The sequence below is a fragment of the Bactrocera tryoni genome, chromosome 4 (genome assembly GCF_016617805.1).
Source record: "Bactrocera tryoni isolate S06 chromosome 4, CSIRO_BtryS06_freeze2, whole genome shotgun sequence".
Classification (NCBI taxonomy): Eukaryota; Metazoa; Arthropoda; class Insecta; order Diptera; family Tephritidae; genus Bactrocera; species Bactrocera tryoni.
The window spans coordinates 56654249-56669921 of record NC_052502.1 but is presented as its reverse complement, the minus strand read 5'-3'; the positions used below and the strand labels follow the sequence as shown (position 1 = coordinate 56669921).

At 30.8% G+C, this 15673-nt stretch overlaps 3 protein-coding genes across 9 annotated transcripts; 1 reads left to right on the top strand and 2 right to left on the bottom strand.

The window, feature by feature from the left end:
* Positions 1-476: 476 nt before the first annotated feature.
* On the bottom strand, positions 477-1667 carry LOC120774701. The gene is made up of 3 exons (XM_040104430.1): positions 1464-1667; positions 1244-1400; positions 477-1176 (listed from the first exon to the last, which is right to left on the bottom strand). The coding sequence occupies exons 1-3, from the start codon at positions 1591-1593 to the stop codon at positions 660-662; spliced, it is 804 nt and encodes a 267-aa protein (XP_039960364.1). The 5' UTR covers positions 1594-1667; the 3' UTR covers positions 477-659.
* A 3603-nt stretch (positions 1668-5270) lies between these two features.
* Positions 5271-8816, bottom strand: LOC120774728 (60 kDa SS-A/Ro ribonucleoprotein). Of its 5 annotated transcripts, none has more exons than XR_005705262.1 (8): positions 8568-8816; positions 8262-8501; positions 7321-8154; positions 7128-7260; positions 6873-7060; positions 6627-6805; positions 6182-6451; positions 5271-5731 (listed from the first exon to the last, which is right to left on the bottom strand). XR_005705262.1 is itself a non-coding variant. In XM_040104480.1 (7 exons), exons 2-7 carry the CDS (start codon positions 8463-8465, stop codon positions 6310-6312), a joined length of 1680 nt encoding a protein of 559 aa, XP_039960414.1. In that variant the 5' UTR covers positions 8466-8504; positions 8568-8816; the 3' UTR covers positions 5271-6309. The 5 variants fall into 5 exon arrangements, 2 of the variants coding, with proteins under 2 accessions (XP_039960414.1, XP_039960413.1); XR_005705261.1 differs by having other exon boundaries at positions 5271-5673; XR_005705263.1 differs by having other exon boundaries at positions 5271-5673; positions 6230-6451.
* Positions 8817-9605: 789 nt separating this feature from the next.
* Positions 9606-14494, top strand: LOC120774804. 3 transcript variants are annotated; one of them, XR_005705268.1, is made up of 5 exons: positions 9606-9633; positions 9690-9764; positions 9863-10336; positions 14262-14332; positions 14397-14494. XR_005705268.1 is itself a non-coding variant. In XM_040104599.1 (4 exons), exons 1-4 carry the CDS (start codon positions 9628-9630, stop codon positions 14265-14267), a joined length of 561 nt encoding a protein of 186 aa, XP_039960533.1. In that variant the 5' UTR covers positions 9606-9627; the 3' UTR covers positions 14268-14494. The 3 variants fall into 3 exon arrangements, 2 of the variants coding, with proteins under 2 accessions (XP_039960533.1, XP_039960532.1); XM_040104599.1 differs by having other exon boundaries at positions 14262-14494; XM_040104598.1 differs by lacking the exons at positions 14262-14332; positions 14397-14494 and having other exon boundaries at positions 9863-10730.
* Positions 14495-15673: the final 1179 nt, after the last annotated feature.

Here is a 15673-nt window from a genome sequence, read left to right as displayed (position 1 = left end):
CAAATGTGTTAGGGTTTCCGGGTGCCTAGACTCGCAGTCACCTAAGTACCCAGAATCTCTGAGTCTGAGGGCAGCTTTCACAGACATGGACCTTGCGGTTATATCATCCGTTGAAATAGGTAGCGATACATTCAACAGCTGGTGCGGTTTGTAGTGCAAACAAGAATTCCCTAGAACATTATAGGCTTAACTATTGATTCATACAGACAAATAACTACCTTTGGTGACAGTCCCCACCTTTTGCAATGGCTTCCCTGCAGAAATACAGGAGAGCCGATGCCTTCTTTGCTCTTTCCATAAATACATACATACATTGAAGCGTGAAATTTCTCAGCCAAAAATGGGAGTTAACATTTGACAAAGGGAAAACACATTTTTTAGTGTATTCTGCTTACTACCTACTACAAAAGGAAAAGTACCGTTATGAAGAAAATTGTTTTTGTAGAATTATTTGACTTACCATAGAAATAACATCATTTGTTTTTGTAACGGGAACGCATTTTTTAATATTTCACAGAAATATAATGTCTTTATAGCAATGAAAACAAACTGTACATATGCATGTACATATATGGCTATCCTATATAATAACAATTCATATCCTCTTAAAAAATAATTATTATTCCACCGATATACAAAAAATAAGAATTATTGAAATTTTAAGAATTATGAACATGATTTAAAATTTCCATTTTCAAACTTTCCTGCATTTCCTCTGGTTTCTTTTGCAGAAGTTCGTCTAAAAATGTTAAAAATGCCTTATTTTTAGACTCCTCTTTAGGAGAGATTACTCTCTCAATAATACCACAAAGACGAATGAAACTTTCGTGTGCACCACTTTCTTGCACTTCCTCCGATTTTTTCTGTAAAAGTTCGTCCAGCATGGCTAAAATTGCCTTATTTTTGTGCTCCTCTTTATTAGAGAACACCGTCTCACCATTGCTGCAAGGATTACTCGAACGTTCGGGTGCCTCCACGCTCAGACGTTTACGTTTTGACGCCTTTTTGGGTTTGGGTGCTTCGATGCTGGTTTGGCTTTCATTTAGTTCACTTTCGTCCTGCAGCGATTCTACCCAGAGGCATTCAGTGGTTTGATACGAGTCACTCTGTGGTGAACCAGCTGAATTACTGTAGTCTGGCTGGTCGTCGATGGACCATTGTGGGTTAAATTTCGTTCTATAAATAATAATTGATGTTATTAATGAAGTTTAATAACAAATACATATATGAATTTGTAACTTACTTTCTAGGATTGACGTGTTTCGTTAAAAAGCGCATTAACTCGAAATAGCACCACTCGTTCTTCTCTTCCGCAGCATCATCTGTCTTCGATTGCTGCAAAACCACCTCCCGCACAAATCGGTCGCGTAGTGACTTCCAGCGCTGCTTACACTGTTCAACTATTGAAAGAATAAAATATATATTTTTTTTCGCTGGGAATTTTAATAATAATGAATGCTAACCTGAAGCTTCCGTTGCAATTGATGCTGCCTTCCATGCTTTCTCCTTCAACATTTTGTCCCGAAATAGAAGCGAACTCTTATCAAAAAGACAAGGGTGCAATCTAACAGCTTCGATTAACTTCTCCTCCATTATTAAAAACTTTTGTATATAAAATTTATTGTTAGTTTACTTTGTTTTCTTTTCTTGTTTTGTGCGGTACGAATCAAAATAAATATGTAATAACAACAGCTGATTGTAAACGCATAAAAAGATCGGGGTTGCCCAACTTTTAGTTTTGTTTCGCTTTGCTTTGCTTCGTGTCGAAAACTTTTTGTGCGAACCCACTCAGGTGAAGGCATACCCAGAAGACAACTATCGGTTATGTAACTGGTGCACTAGTCAAGAGCGCTAACAGAAATTTGTGCAAAAGTTTCTAGTAGTTTTAAAAATCTAACCGAAACTGTGGGGTACGTGCGGATATATCCCAGTAAATCACGATTACCGAAATTCCAAGATATTGGACAAACTAGCTAGAAAATAAGTATATGAAATGGTTATGAGACTTATAGTTTTTGAGATATTAAACTTAAAGTATGGAATATATCGATTTATAATGCCTTTTTCACTTATATTGTACTCTTTTATATCCCCTAAAAAGTAAAGGAGGTTGCGCCTTAGGTGTCTACAATCCACAAACTAGTTGTTTCCCGTATTACTAATGTTTTGACGAATGCTTATTTTTTTGAATAAAAATCCATACCGATGCAAAATTGAAACATATTCACATCCTTACGTCAATTTTTCTTGCGAGAAGAACGTTGAAGCAATAATTAAAACAAATTTTGGTTTTTGCTTTTCAGCTGTTCAGATGTGGATTTTTTAAGACGGATTTATTAAATTTCTTTAACAATATTTAAACAATGTTGGATTGAAAATTAAATCATTTAAATTATATAAAGTTAACTTTTCTTGATGAACGCACTATATTAGCAGTAAAAAATTTTGTTTTGTGAAAATAATATATTCTGGTAACTTCACAAACTTATTTGCCGTGTAAAAAAAATAAATTCGTACTTTTTAAATAATTTCCAGCAAATAAATCACTTTTGTGCACATATTAAACATAAATAGGATTTATAATTTACAACAAAAAATATAAACTTATATATCAAAAAAGTTAATACAACTCGAATTTTTGTATATAAAATTATTCAGGCTGTTTTTTTGTTTTCCTCGAGAAAATTCATGTCATGTATGTATGTATGAGTTTTGGCTTTCGTTTTACGTTTAATTGTAAATTTCTCTTTCTTAAGTGTTCATTAATTTCGTTTTGTTTAAATGCTAATATCTATGCAGATAGAATATTTTTAACTTTAAGAATATTTGATGCTTTACAATTAGCAAAGTCCTTTTCGTATTTGAACGTATTTTAACGTAGTTTTTTTTTTGTTTTTGTAAATCGATTTAATCGCTTAGTAATTTGTTTCTTATTTTTACATCGAGAATTCTAATATATACTTATATATGTATTTATGATGTAGCCTTATAAATTAATCACTTTTAAACTTTGATTCTAAACTAAATACTCTCGCTTTTGCGGCTATGCGAAAATATTAATTCCTCACACTTTCACTATATAGTATGTATATATGTATGTACGAGCATACATAATAAAGTTTTTAGTGTGAATATAAAGAGTTTTCAAAGTCGCAAAATTAAATATCTAACAAAACATTCGTTTTTAAAGTTGCTAATATAATGATAAAAACTATTTTTTCTTGTAATAAAATCACTTTCGGCATTATAACGTTATACTAAACATCTTTTCATTCATAAACATTATTTAAATTAAATTATATTACAAATTTAAATTGTTATCTGGTTTACAGTTTGATATTTGCCTTTGCTATTTTTTACTTAATTCATTTTTAATACTCTTACAATGTTTTTGAAAAATATCACATCAGTTTTCAACGATTCAACGGTTCTATTTTTTAATATGTTCCTTTTGCGCATAACTGTGGTTGTGATGACTTTTTAGTCACATTATATCTGCTTTTATGTGTATAGTGTCTGTCTGTTGCAACAATTAATCACTTTTTCGTGTGTAACAATTTTATTGTTTGTTTCAGGTTATAAAACAATAATAACAGAAAATTATTACTTTTTATTTATTTTCGTATGTAATTTAGTGGTAAATGAAAGCAAAATACGATTTTAAAAATTTGTTCTTAATTTTTTTAAACTGCTATTTCACTTGTTTATTGTTGTATTTATATTTTTTCGTTTATGTGCTTTGCGTAAATTTTGAGGATCTATCGGATTTTTGAAAGGTACTTTTCGGTTGCGCTTGATTTGTTAACACTTTTGCCTAATGTTGAATATTTTTGCTTTCAATTGTTTTATTTCCATGTAATTTCTTATATTATTGTTATTGCAAATTCATTCGATTCGGTAATACAAGTTTGCCTTTTTTTTGCTTGCCAGCTATTTATTTCAGTTTTATTTTTGTTTTGCTCGTTCGTTTTGGTTTAAATTCTATTTAGTTTCGTTTTAATACTTTTAAATTTACTGCTATATCATTCGTTAAACGTTTAATTTTTGCTTTAAATTTCTTAGCGATCACAACGGTTTGTTTCACAGATGAGTGTTTTATTTTTTGGAAATTTTGCAAATTTCTATGTTTACTTAAATCAATATAACTAAAGTCATATACATATAAATATATGTGGTGTTTACAATTTTTAACTATAATTAGCAATACCATTTTCTTCAAATAACTAGTTCGGTAGCAGCTGTTTGTTAGTTATAATAAATTATAGGTTAGGTTGAAATATTAATATTACTTCAGTTTTATTGTTCTTTGTTGCTTTTTTACTAATTAATTTACAACAATACAACTTATCGTTTTGCTTATTTTAGTCGAACAGTTTTTAATCGTTTTGTTATTACTACAGAGTCTGATTTTTATATGCAAATTTTGTTCGGCAAGTTTTATTTCTCAAATGGCACGTTACCTCCAAAAAATTTCGCTTATGCATGTACTATTTGATTTATCGAATAACTGATTCTATATATTTTCTATTATGTTGCTATATACCAGTTTTTGTTTAAAGGCAGTCAAAGATTCAGTTGCTTGTCAATACAAAAATTTCACTATTTTATCAGATAATTAAATTTATTTAGTTTATTGTTACTCCAGTTGCAGTTGTGTACGTTACGAAAATGCTTTCGACTAATACAGAGTACTAACTTTCCAATGCACTTGCAGTGTGTGGCTGTGTAGTCTGTGTGTCTGGTCTATATATTGCAGGTTACAATTGGAATTTGGCAGCATTGTTTCTGATATAAATTTGTATTTTTTCATTTCAAATTTCTTATATATTCAAGTTTAAAATAAATATATGAGATTCTTCACTTTTTCTTTCTTTTTTTTAAATGTAACAAATTGGAATTCAACATAAAGTAGTTTACAATTTACATTAAGGCTAAGGTAATTATAACGACAAAAAAAAAACTTAATTACAAATGAGTTCCAAAGGAATTTCTTATAATTCATATTCTTTATGCCGTTGATTCTGTGTCGCGAATTTTTCATGTCCTTAAAGTGCTTTTTTGTGTTTTTAAGTGTGTGAAGATGTTATGTTAGCATGAATAAAATTGTATGCTCTAATTAAATATTTTATCGAAATAATTTATAATCACTTGCAAATATTAAACAAATCTCGAGTTTCTCAGTACAGTTTACTATTTCGAATCAGTTCAGTTTCAATATCAGATTTTTACGCGTATTTGTTTCCGTTAAACATTTGAATTTCATACAAACATATTTTTGTAAATATATATACATACATTTTATGTATGTGTGATTATGTGTCTTGCATGCATGTGTGCCAATAATACACGCTTGTCTTAAAATACCATTAGTATAATGCTCCTCATTTCATACAAAGTATAATTAAATTTACAATAATTTAGTTTAATTAGGTTTAACTTAATTGGTAGTTTGCATTTCGAATTGTTTGCGATTTTGCAGTTTAAGGCATTTCAGTTTAGCATCCATATTGGTACGTTACGTCTATGATTTCGTTCAATTTTGATTGATTGTATCCATTCAATGGTATTGTGTTCAAAATTTTCAATTGCATGGTTTCTTTTCTTTTGTTTGCTCGTTTGGTTTTATTTTAAACATTATTACTTTAAAGCACGTTTTGAACGGTTGCACATTAACTAGTATTATTTAACAGAAATTCATTTAAATAATTGAGACAAGCATACATTTTAATTACTTTGTAATTATTGATAATAATAAAAAAAGCGTAACGCTTAATAATGTTATCGCAGAGAGGTGGTATGTGTGTGTTTGTAGAACGAAAATTAACAGCATTAATTAAAAAAATGAAATAAACAGAAAAATTAGTATGCAAATTTATACATGAACAAATAAGAACACTTACTCTAAACACTAGTAAAAAGAAAGAAAATTCACTACTATTATCTTTCATATTTATGCGTACTACAAGCTATGATATTAATTACGTAATTAGTTATACATGGCGTATTGCATGTAAATAGAACATTTAAAAGTTATCGTTAGTGTAAGTATGTATTATGTTTGCACTAAGCAACTGGATTACTTATAACGCACTTGTAATATAACTTTTGTGTGTGTATGTTTACATTCAAATCACGTTCACTACCACCCAATTTATGAAGTGAAATCAATTATTACGCTTACCGCTAAACAGAAAGCGAAAAAAGTATGTTTAGTACACTTCACGCACACCTTTTTTTCATTATGCCTAACGCGAATACCCTTTCCAATTTGCTGCGTTCTGCTGTCGAAAATAAGTTCGGCGCTTGACTTTAACCAAAACGATTCAAAGCGAAATTGTTTACCAAATTTGTAGTGTGCTCGTCTAAACCGCAAATTTCAAGCACGTTTTCGTTACGCGTTTCTGAATAACGCATCGACTTGCGAAATTTCAACAAGTCCAATATAACGAACCTATGAAATAAAAAAATTTACATTAGTTATATATACTTACGTTAATTGGCGGATTGGGGAAAAGTATGCGTCAGTTAAAATTTACAATAAATTTTGCAATTAAAAATATATAAACATTACAATGAAATTAAATTCAAATACTTTTCCTACAAATTAAAAAATATGCGGTACTTACTTTGCTTTTGGATTTTTCTTTTCGCGATATTTGTCTAAAAATTTGCACAGAAAGTCGGAATTATTTTTTGGATTACCGCGCCCAGCTGTTGGTACAATGACGAGAAATACATCATACACCTGCTTACGTTCCATAGCACGCAAAACGGGCGTTATGAGACGTTGGCTGGTTTTTGTAATCTACGGTCAAATAATATAAAAGGAAACTTTCGGAAAATAAAAGCAATTCCAGTGCCTAGTAACTTACATCCAACAAATCACAATAGTCAATCGCATCTTCTACAGTTATACCAGCCTCCCAGGGCATCTGACCCAAAGTAAGCTTGTCATCGATCCAGTAGAATACATCGACTTCCTTCTCTCTTTTAAAGTAACCGAAAGCCAAAGCTATTGCAGCTTCGAGAAATCCCAATTTTTTGTGATTCTTTAGAGTTTCTAAAAATATGCAATAAATTTGGGTAATTTTACCCGCACACATGTATATAAACAACAAAACACTCACTTTTCCTGTAATTTTTTTGTATATTTATTGTGATGTGCATACGCAAGCCTGTGCTTTGATTGTTGCCAAAGGACTGCTGGTAAAGCTGCTTAAATAACGGCATTTTCAGCGCTTCAACTCGTTTGGGTGCCAACTAGTTAATTCGATATAATTATTTTTGTACTTTAAATCGCACCTTTACCGTTATACTTACTTTTGCTATGTCATCTCGCATACCCAAGTCACGCATTTGCATCAGGAACACAATCGGATGAATATTGTCCTTGCGCAGTAGTTTCTTATTTTCGAACAGTGTCTGGCACAATTTCATTATTTTTGGGTTATCAAAATGATAACGTGCCAAATTGCGCCAACTCTTTAACAGTTGCAAATATGACATAGTTGGTATTAACGCCTCCATAATAGGGCCGAAACGCAGTAAATGATTGGGCACTTGACTGTAACGTAATTTGAATTTGCGTATAATTTTCAATGCCTCTGTCTTATTCTTGGTTGTACGTAGTTTGCTGACGGACAAGATAACGGACGGTGACAATTCCGTGTTACTTTGTGTTTTTTCTAGATCTGTGGTGGCTGTCTTTGCAATTTGCTGTGTTTCCTCCACTTGTGGCTTAGCGTCTGCATGATTTTCAATAGTTGTAGCTTCCTCACTTGATTCAGATGATTTAAGTAATTCAGTACATGTTTTGAAAAATGGTGTAACAGTACCCACAGCACCGATGGTTTCGTCGTTAATATGACATAACTTAATAAGCGCTTTGTGCGTAAACCCATGTGCACCGCGATGCGTTAGCCACATTTGACGTAACTCTTCGGGTGATTGATCTTCATACCAAGCTGTGATGGCTTTCCGTGTCGTATTTGTGAAGCCTTTATGTTTCAATTCACGCTGGATGAGCATAGCATATTTGCAAAACATGAAAAGATCTTCATCATTTAGTATTAACGCCGGAAAGGCTTTACGCACTGATGTTTTCCATTTCATGTCAACATCACTAGCCAAATAAGCGGCATATACGAGAAGCGGCTATTTGAGAGAACATAAAAACAAACAAAAAATTGGTAAATGTTGAGAACAGCGGCATTTTTTAATTTACTCAGCAAGTACATGACAGAGAAATGTTTAATATTCACCTCATCTCGTCGCACGAGTGTAGTTTCCTGCAGTGCTTGTCGCAAAATTAGAAGCATTGCTACGTCATCCAGTGATTTGCAGAGAACCTCTAATTGCGGCCAGTATTGCCCAACATTGATTGAGCCTCGCAGATGTATATATACGGGTTCAAACCTGCCAAGATAGCAGAAGCGCCGTAGCTTATCTTTTGCATCCAATTCCATCGGTTAGCTTTTCAATAAGCCGTATTTTACACCCAGCTGCTTTGTGATGACGAAAAATCAAATATTATTAAAAATTCGTTAACCATACATGCAGCTACTTACAACGCCAAAGTCTTTAAAGTTATCGTCACCGTCCGCTTTCACTGTATTCTTTTTGCTCTCCTAAAGTCTACGGCCACAGCCCAAATTGAGGCACGCAAAACCAATTCTTGCCTCAAAGCGAACCTAATCACTCGTTATAGCCTTTGTCGTAAATATTATCGTGCCTGTTTAAGATTTTAAAATGTAAAAATGGTCAAACTCAAGAATGAAATGAAGAAATGTGCAAACAGCACAAAACGTAGTGAAATGCAAATTGCAATAGCTCTACTTTATCTTGGGATGACAAAGGTTCGGTAGAACTCATCGATAAACGAAAAGGGAAGGGAAAGTAAATTTCGATAATTGTGTTTTGGCATAAGCTTGTATTAAATGTAGCTTAAAATTTCGAAGAACTAAGATATTTGCAGCAATATTAAAAACTTTAACTCGGTAGAATTCTGCAGCTAAAACATCAACAATAAAGAACATATTCCGAATATGACGTACATACTTATGTTGTAATGATTTCGTATCTCTTGCAGTAGTACATTACTCATTAATTTGCTATCGATTTTCGACTTTGAGAAATAAATTTGTCGCTCTTTACACATTTCCAATCAGAAACAGATGACAAAGAAAATCATACAAAACGAAGCTAAGAAAGAGCCTATGAAAACAAATAACGGAAAATATAAATATAGAAATCTTGATTGATAGAATTCGTTATGAAGAATAATATCAAGATTGAATGACTTTGTAACTATACAGAATTCCTAAAAGCCTTCGTTATATTCAATTAATTAATAGTAATAAAAAACATGCAGACTTATTATCAAATATAAACTCATTTTCTGTAAACAGGCCTCTCCAAATGTTATAAGGTAGTTTGGAAACCACTGTACAAAAGTACTTAAATTTGGTAGCACTTGTGCGTCGCTTGTGTAAACCGTTACGGAAATATTTTATTCAAGTAGTGTATTTGTAAATTTTACAAGTAAAACTAGTTTTTGTGCTTCGATCTAAAGAGTTCCCTGTTAACAATTTCTTAACAAGTTGCATATATTTCTTTAATTAAAATAATATGCGCGTAAGTACTTGCATACATGTAAGTTTAAAATCCAATGAAATGAGATCTTCCCCTAGATTTTACGCTCACAATACTTGAAATTGAAGGCCGGACACAGCCTTGATGACACAACTGCGACTAAAACTTCAACGGTAAGTACCTAAGCTACTTAATAATTTACAACTAGTGCCGTAATTTTACAACCTTAATATTATCTCTTCTGCACATGCATAAATATGTTTGTCCTTAGCTGACTGCACTTCACGATGAAACGCAAATTCGACATAAGAGAATGACATCAAAGGCTATACAAGATGTAAAATCTATACAAACCGTTACTCAAGCTACACGTACTAGATTGCGACACAATTCTGTAATTACAAGTAATGCCGAAATATTACAACATGCTTTATTGTCCGCTAAAAACAATCTCAACAAGATTTGTCCTGACACTGCGGTCAAGCAATCGCCTATACAACAGCGTCGTCAAACACTAGCTTGTGTTGATGACGATCTGTTGAAACAACAGATTTTGGATGCATTAAAAATTAAATTGATTAACACACCGACCGATCAATATACGCGCATCAATGTGGTCGTAAGATTCTATGACGAAGGCACGATGTGGTATACACGTTTCTATCGTAGTTATCAGGATGTGTTGTGGTTAAAAATACCTCGCGGCGGTAAAACCACCAAAACAAAGTGGCATTTTAAATGTGAGGTGTGTGAGAAAAAACTGTGCTCTTTCGGCACACTAAAATCTCATCTTAATATACATATGGGTTTTTTCCCATATCGTTGTGAAGATTGCCCAAAGCAGTACCCTGCTAGAGGCACTTTCGTGCGTCATAGGAAGACGAAGCACTAAAGCAAGTTTTAAAAACAATGATTTAAGACGACAAACCCTATACATAGACAGGGTTTAGAAGCAGTGACGAAAAAAATACCAGTGGACGAAAATACTTAAAAGTATTTTATAATTAATAATTGAACTGATTGTTTTAGTTTTGGTTTTAAAGTAAACAAATGTGTTAGCCCAGTGAAAAATTTTGACTTTTGTACAACATTTTTTTGTATAAATATTAACTAACGCAAATTGAAAAAGTTACAAACATGTGTATATAGAATTGATATTATTTGCAAAGCAGCAAGAAATAAATTTAAACTTTTTTGTACATATTTACACAAACGTATGTATATAATATAAATTTAGTTTCTACTTATGGATTTGTGTTAGTCTGGCAAAATAAAAATCGGTTAAAGAGCAGACAAACTAAATAAGTTTTTAGAATATAAGGATTTTGTTCGGAAGAAGTGTTGATCTGGAGAAATAGAAATCGTTTAAAGAAATTTTATGTTTATGGACGAACTAAATAATTTGTTCGAGTATAAATATGTTGGTTGAAAACAGTGTTGAGATTTTATTCATTCTAAATTTCTGGATTAAAATTAAAAAATGCAAAAATTGGAATTGAAAGTTAGTTTTTTCCGAAACAACTCAGTTTTAAATAAACTATGATGTTTAAGAACTAGAAATACATTGACAACTTTCGTCGGAATTACCGAGAAAATAGCACAAAATTGTAAACAGTAATACCTGAATAATACACCAAATGTTATTGTATAGTTTTAATAATAATTAAAGTAATTAATAAATATTGATTTTGAAGTGAAAGATAATATTTTTATTATTAATTTTGAACTATTGTGGTATTATCTGTATTATTTTCTCATGTATTCATTATAAGTACTTAAATTATATATATTTATACCCTGAACAGGGTATATTAAGTTTGTCACGAAGTTTGTAACACCCAGAAGGAATCCTCGGAGACCCCATAAAGTATATATGTATATAAATGATCAGCATGTCGAGCTGAGTCGATTTAGCTATGTCCGTCTGTCTGTCTGTATATATACGAACTAGTCCCTCAGTTTTTAAGATATCGTTTTGAAATTTTGCAAACGACATTTTCTCTTCAAGAAGCTGCTCATTTGTCGGAACGGCCGATATCGGACCACTATAACATATAGCTGCCATACAAACTGAACGATCGGAATCAAATGCTTGTATGGAAAACTTTCACATTTGACAAGATACATATATTCACGAAAGTTGGTATATATTATTTTCTAAGGCAACGATGTAATCTCCGAATAAATTGATCAGATCGGTTAACTATAGCATATAGCTTCCATACAAACTGAACACATAGTTACTAACAGAAATGCACCTGTGAAGGGTATTTAGCTTCGGTGCAACCGAAGTTAACGTTTTTTCTTGTTGTGTATTACATTCAGAATTTTTGTCTTGTTGTAGCGACTGAATTATGCTAACTTGACAGTCCTTGGCCGGATAAAAATCCGGGTTCGGTTCCGTTCCGGTTACGTAGACCCAACTGTCGTGGGAACGGCGAATTGTTATCTACATTATGTTGCTTATGCTGAAATTCCTTTCATAATAGTAAATTAAGCTGTTAATTAAAACCGATAAAAAATAAACAAAAAAATATATATACAAGAGTAGGAAGACCACCATTTCCTTTGGGGTGATACACAATTCGTGCCAAACTTAAGGGATCGTCTCAGTGGGACCCTCCGAAAAATCACTGATTTTCGCGATTTTTTTTACACGATCTTGTTTACGAATTCAAAATAAAATTTTTACGGTTATTTATTGAGTGCATAATTGTTGAAATGACACGTAAAAAAAATTTATCTAAAACAAAAATTTCAAAAATATTATTAATGTGTAAGAAAAGGAAAGGGCGGTTTGAACAAAAACTATCGAATTTGGCCCTTTTTTCGAGAGTTTTTCTTAGAAAAAATAGGAAGATTTCAAAATAAAAAAAAAAAACTTCCATAGCGCGTTAGAGAAAGGCGTTAAAACGTTCTCTCCAAACCTTCAAAACTCTTCCTTTTGAGAGTGGAAACCGTTTAGGAAACCACCATTCTGAGAAAAACGCTTTTAGAGATGAGTCTCAATGTTCCCCACTCTGTTCCTTTTCGACAAGAAACGCTGTAGTGGCCTTAATAATTAGAATTTCGATTTCGAAATTTGAGAAAATGTTTATTGCGATGTATACTATCCGATAATACAACAAAAAAAATCGATTTTTCGAAAATTTCATACCCTTAATTGTTCGTCTCTCTGCATTTTTCGTATTTTACGGTCTATAACTATTTTTATTGCACCGCAGTAAAAAGAAAAATATTATTTTGTTGTTGTTGTTGTTTTGTGATTTTATTTTATTATTAATTATATTAATCTTATACGCGGCTAAACAATTTTATGAATAATTTTAAAACTGGCATATATTCCTACTGTTATTATCTGCGATAACGCACTCCGCTCAAATTTAACAGTTCAGTTTTGTGTTTTTTGTTTTTGTCGAATAAGCAAATATTTAATGACGCAAGTATTTTGCTTTAGATTTTTATTTATTTAGTTTTTGTTTTCTATTATGTTTTCGCTCATGTAACATGTGGCACTTGCATAATTTCAAATTTCATCGCTTAACCAGCTTATTATTTAAGTGTTGCACTTAATTAAATTTTAAATACACTACTTTTTACTATTAATTCAAAGACTTAAGCTTCTTATTGCACTTAGATTATAAAGTAAAATGTAATGCTTTGCATTCGGTTTTCTAGTTCTCAATTTTATGTAGTTTAATTGCATATTTATTATTTAAACTGCAAGTTTATATGTATTAGTGAAGTGTAAGTTGAAAAATTGCTTTTAATTTGATAATTTTTTAGTTTTTTTTTTTCGTTTTGCTACGTTTTTGCTTTAGCGCTTTCTTAAATATGGCTTTACGGCTTCGTCTTGGCGAAACTACAAATGTGAATATATCTATATATGTATGTATGCGTTAGAATGCAAAATGGATTCGAAAATGTGTTATTTATTGTTCAATATTGCCTCAATTGTTGTTAGATGTCTGTGTTATTTACATTTCTTCGCCGTTTCTCGGTTTGACAATTTTTTTCGTGTTGTAACTTTATGTTTATGTACATATGTATACGCGTATTTTGTCAATGTTACAATGTTTTTCCAAAACTTAAGCGTTAGTAAAGAAAAAAGCGTTTATGCGTGGGTTAAGCAGCACTCTCGTATTATCTGCGTTAAATTATAGAGCAAAAGCAATTTACATTTTCGGAAATTTTTTTTATAAAATAATTAAATTTATAATTTTAATTGTTCTAATTTTAATAATAGTAATTTCAATAATCAAAATTTCTATTTTTTTTTTAATTTTTTTATAAAATAATTAAATTTATCATTTTTCATTTTAATAATTAAATTTCTTAATTTAGTCAACTACATTTTATTTTCTATTGTTATAATGTTGCTATATAACATAATTAGTTCGATATTTTTCTATGAAGACCTTGAGGCAAATTATAAAAAAAAAGTTTAATTTTTTCTATATAAATAACTTGCATAAGGCAGTATAATATAAAATATAATTCGAAATTTTTATATTATTCTCATTTAATTCCATTTTATACGTTATTCGGTAATAATTGTAACAATAATAATAATTTATGGTAATAATTTTAATAGTAATAATAATTTAAATGTTTTAATATTTATTTTTTTGTTTTTAATTGATTTAATATTTTTATTTTTATATTTGCAGGTCTAGAAACTTTGAGTACCATCTTTTTCCCATATTCTTGATAAAATAAGCAAAACAAAACTTCTGTAAAGGTTTGTACATAAGTTATAGTACTTAATTTCTTTAATTATATTTTTTATTATTTTATCTTTATAGATGTCGAAGTGTATTGTACAATACGAAAATCTAGTAAAATATTTAAATATTTTATATACACGCATACTTCAAAATTATTAAAAAGTAATTAACGAATAAACAAAAATAAAAAATTGTACAAAAATTGGTGATGTGAAGTGAAATAAAGAATAATAAATAAAATTCAATGTTGGCAATGGTGCATAAATCAATAAACTAAAAATATGCAGTCACATACATAAGAAGGTAAGCAACTAGCGTGTAATAAGCAGATATACATATATGAGTGCTCATTTCCAAAGTTGATTGTGTTTTTGCAAACGCTTCCTGAAGTCTCAATTTTTATCCCAAAAATAAAAGAATTTAACGTAAACAAACGCTTTGTTTTCAAATAAAACCGTACCTGCATTAGATTAAAGAAGTAAATGAGGTTTGCACCGCGACTTAAGGTCTATTGTGCCCTCAAAACACCGTACCTAAATACTAGCACGTCGTTCTCACGACAATCGGGTCCAATTAACCGGAATCGATACGGATTTTTATCGGGCCAATGACTGTCATTTCGGCATTATTCCTCGAAATTACTATACGAATTTTTTCTGCTATAAACACAACAACAACTGGCATGAAATTTATAATATGCGATTTTTTGATAATTTGCATTAAACAAGTAAATCTGAAACTTTGTGAAAATTGTAGTTCTAGTATAAGATTTCTCGCTCCACAAAAAGGATTATTTCTAATCAAATAATTTCCTTTTAAAATAAAAAATATGAAAATTAAAGTTTTAGGTCAAATGAACTGAGCAGTCATACAAGTGATTTGTACATTGCTAAGTGTTGCTCATACGACATGGTGTACCATACGAATACAGTACATTCAATTCATAAATTTAACTGCGTATAACTTCATCATCATACCATTTGTACTTTTTTGTAGAGCGAAAAATTGTGTACTAAAATGTCTTAAATTTGTAGATAAATTTGCTTTTGAAAAAAAAAACGTTATTGCATATTTTCAAAAGTCCCATATAAAATGTATGGGAAAGTTAAAATTATTTCGACACGGCCTAAATTGAGAATAAACTATTTGTCTACGTTGAAACCATTTTTAATGACAAAAAGTGAAACTTCAGGGATCGTTTTACAAAAAAATAATTAACTTGGGGGGGAAATAACGAACCTATAAATATGCCTGTATTATTGAACCAATACACAAAAAATATAATTTGAAACGAAAAATGTTTATTCAAACACTTTACATACATATAATTTGATTCAAGTTCTCACAATTGTCGC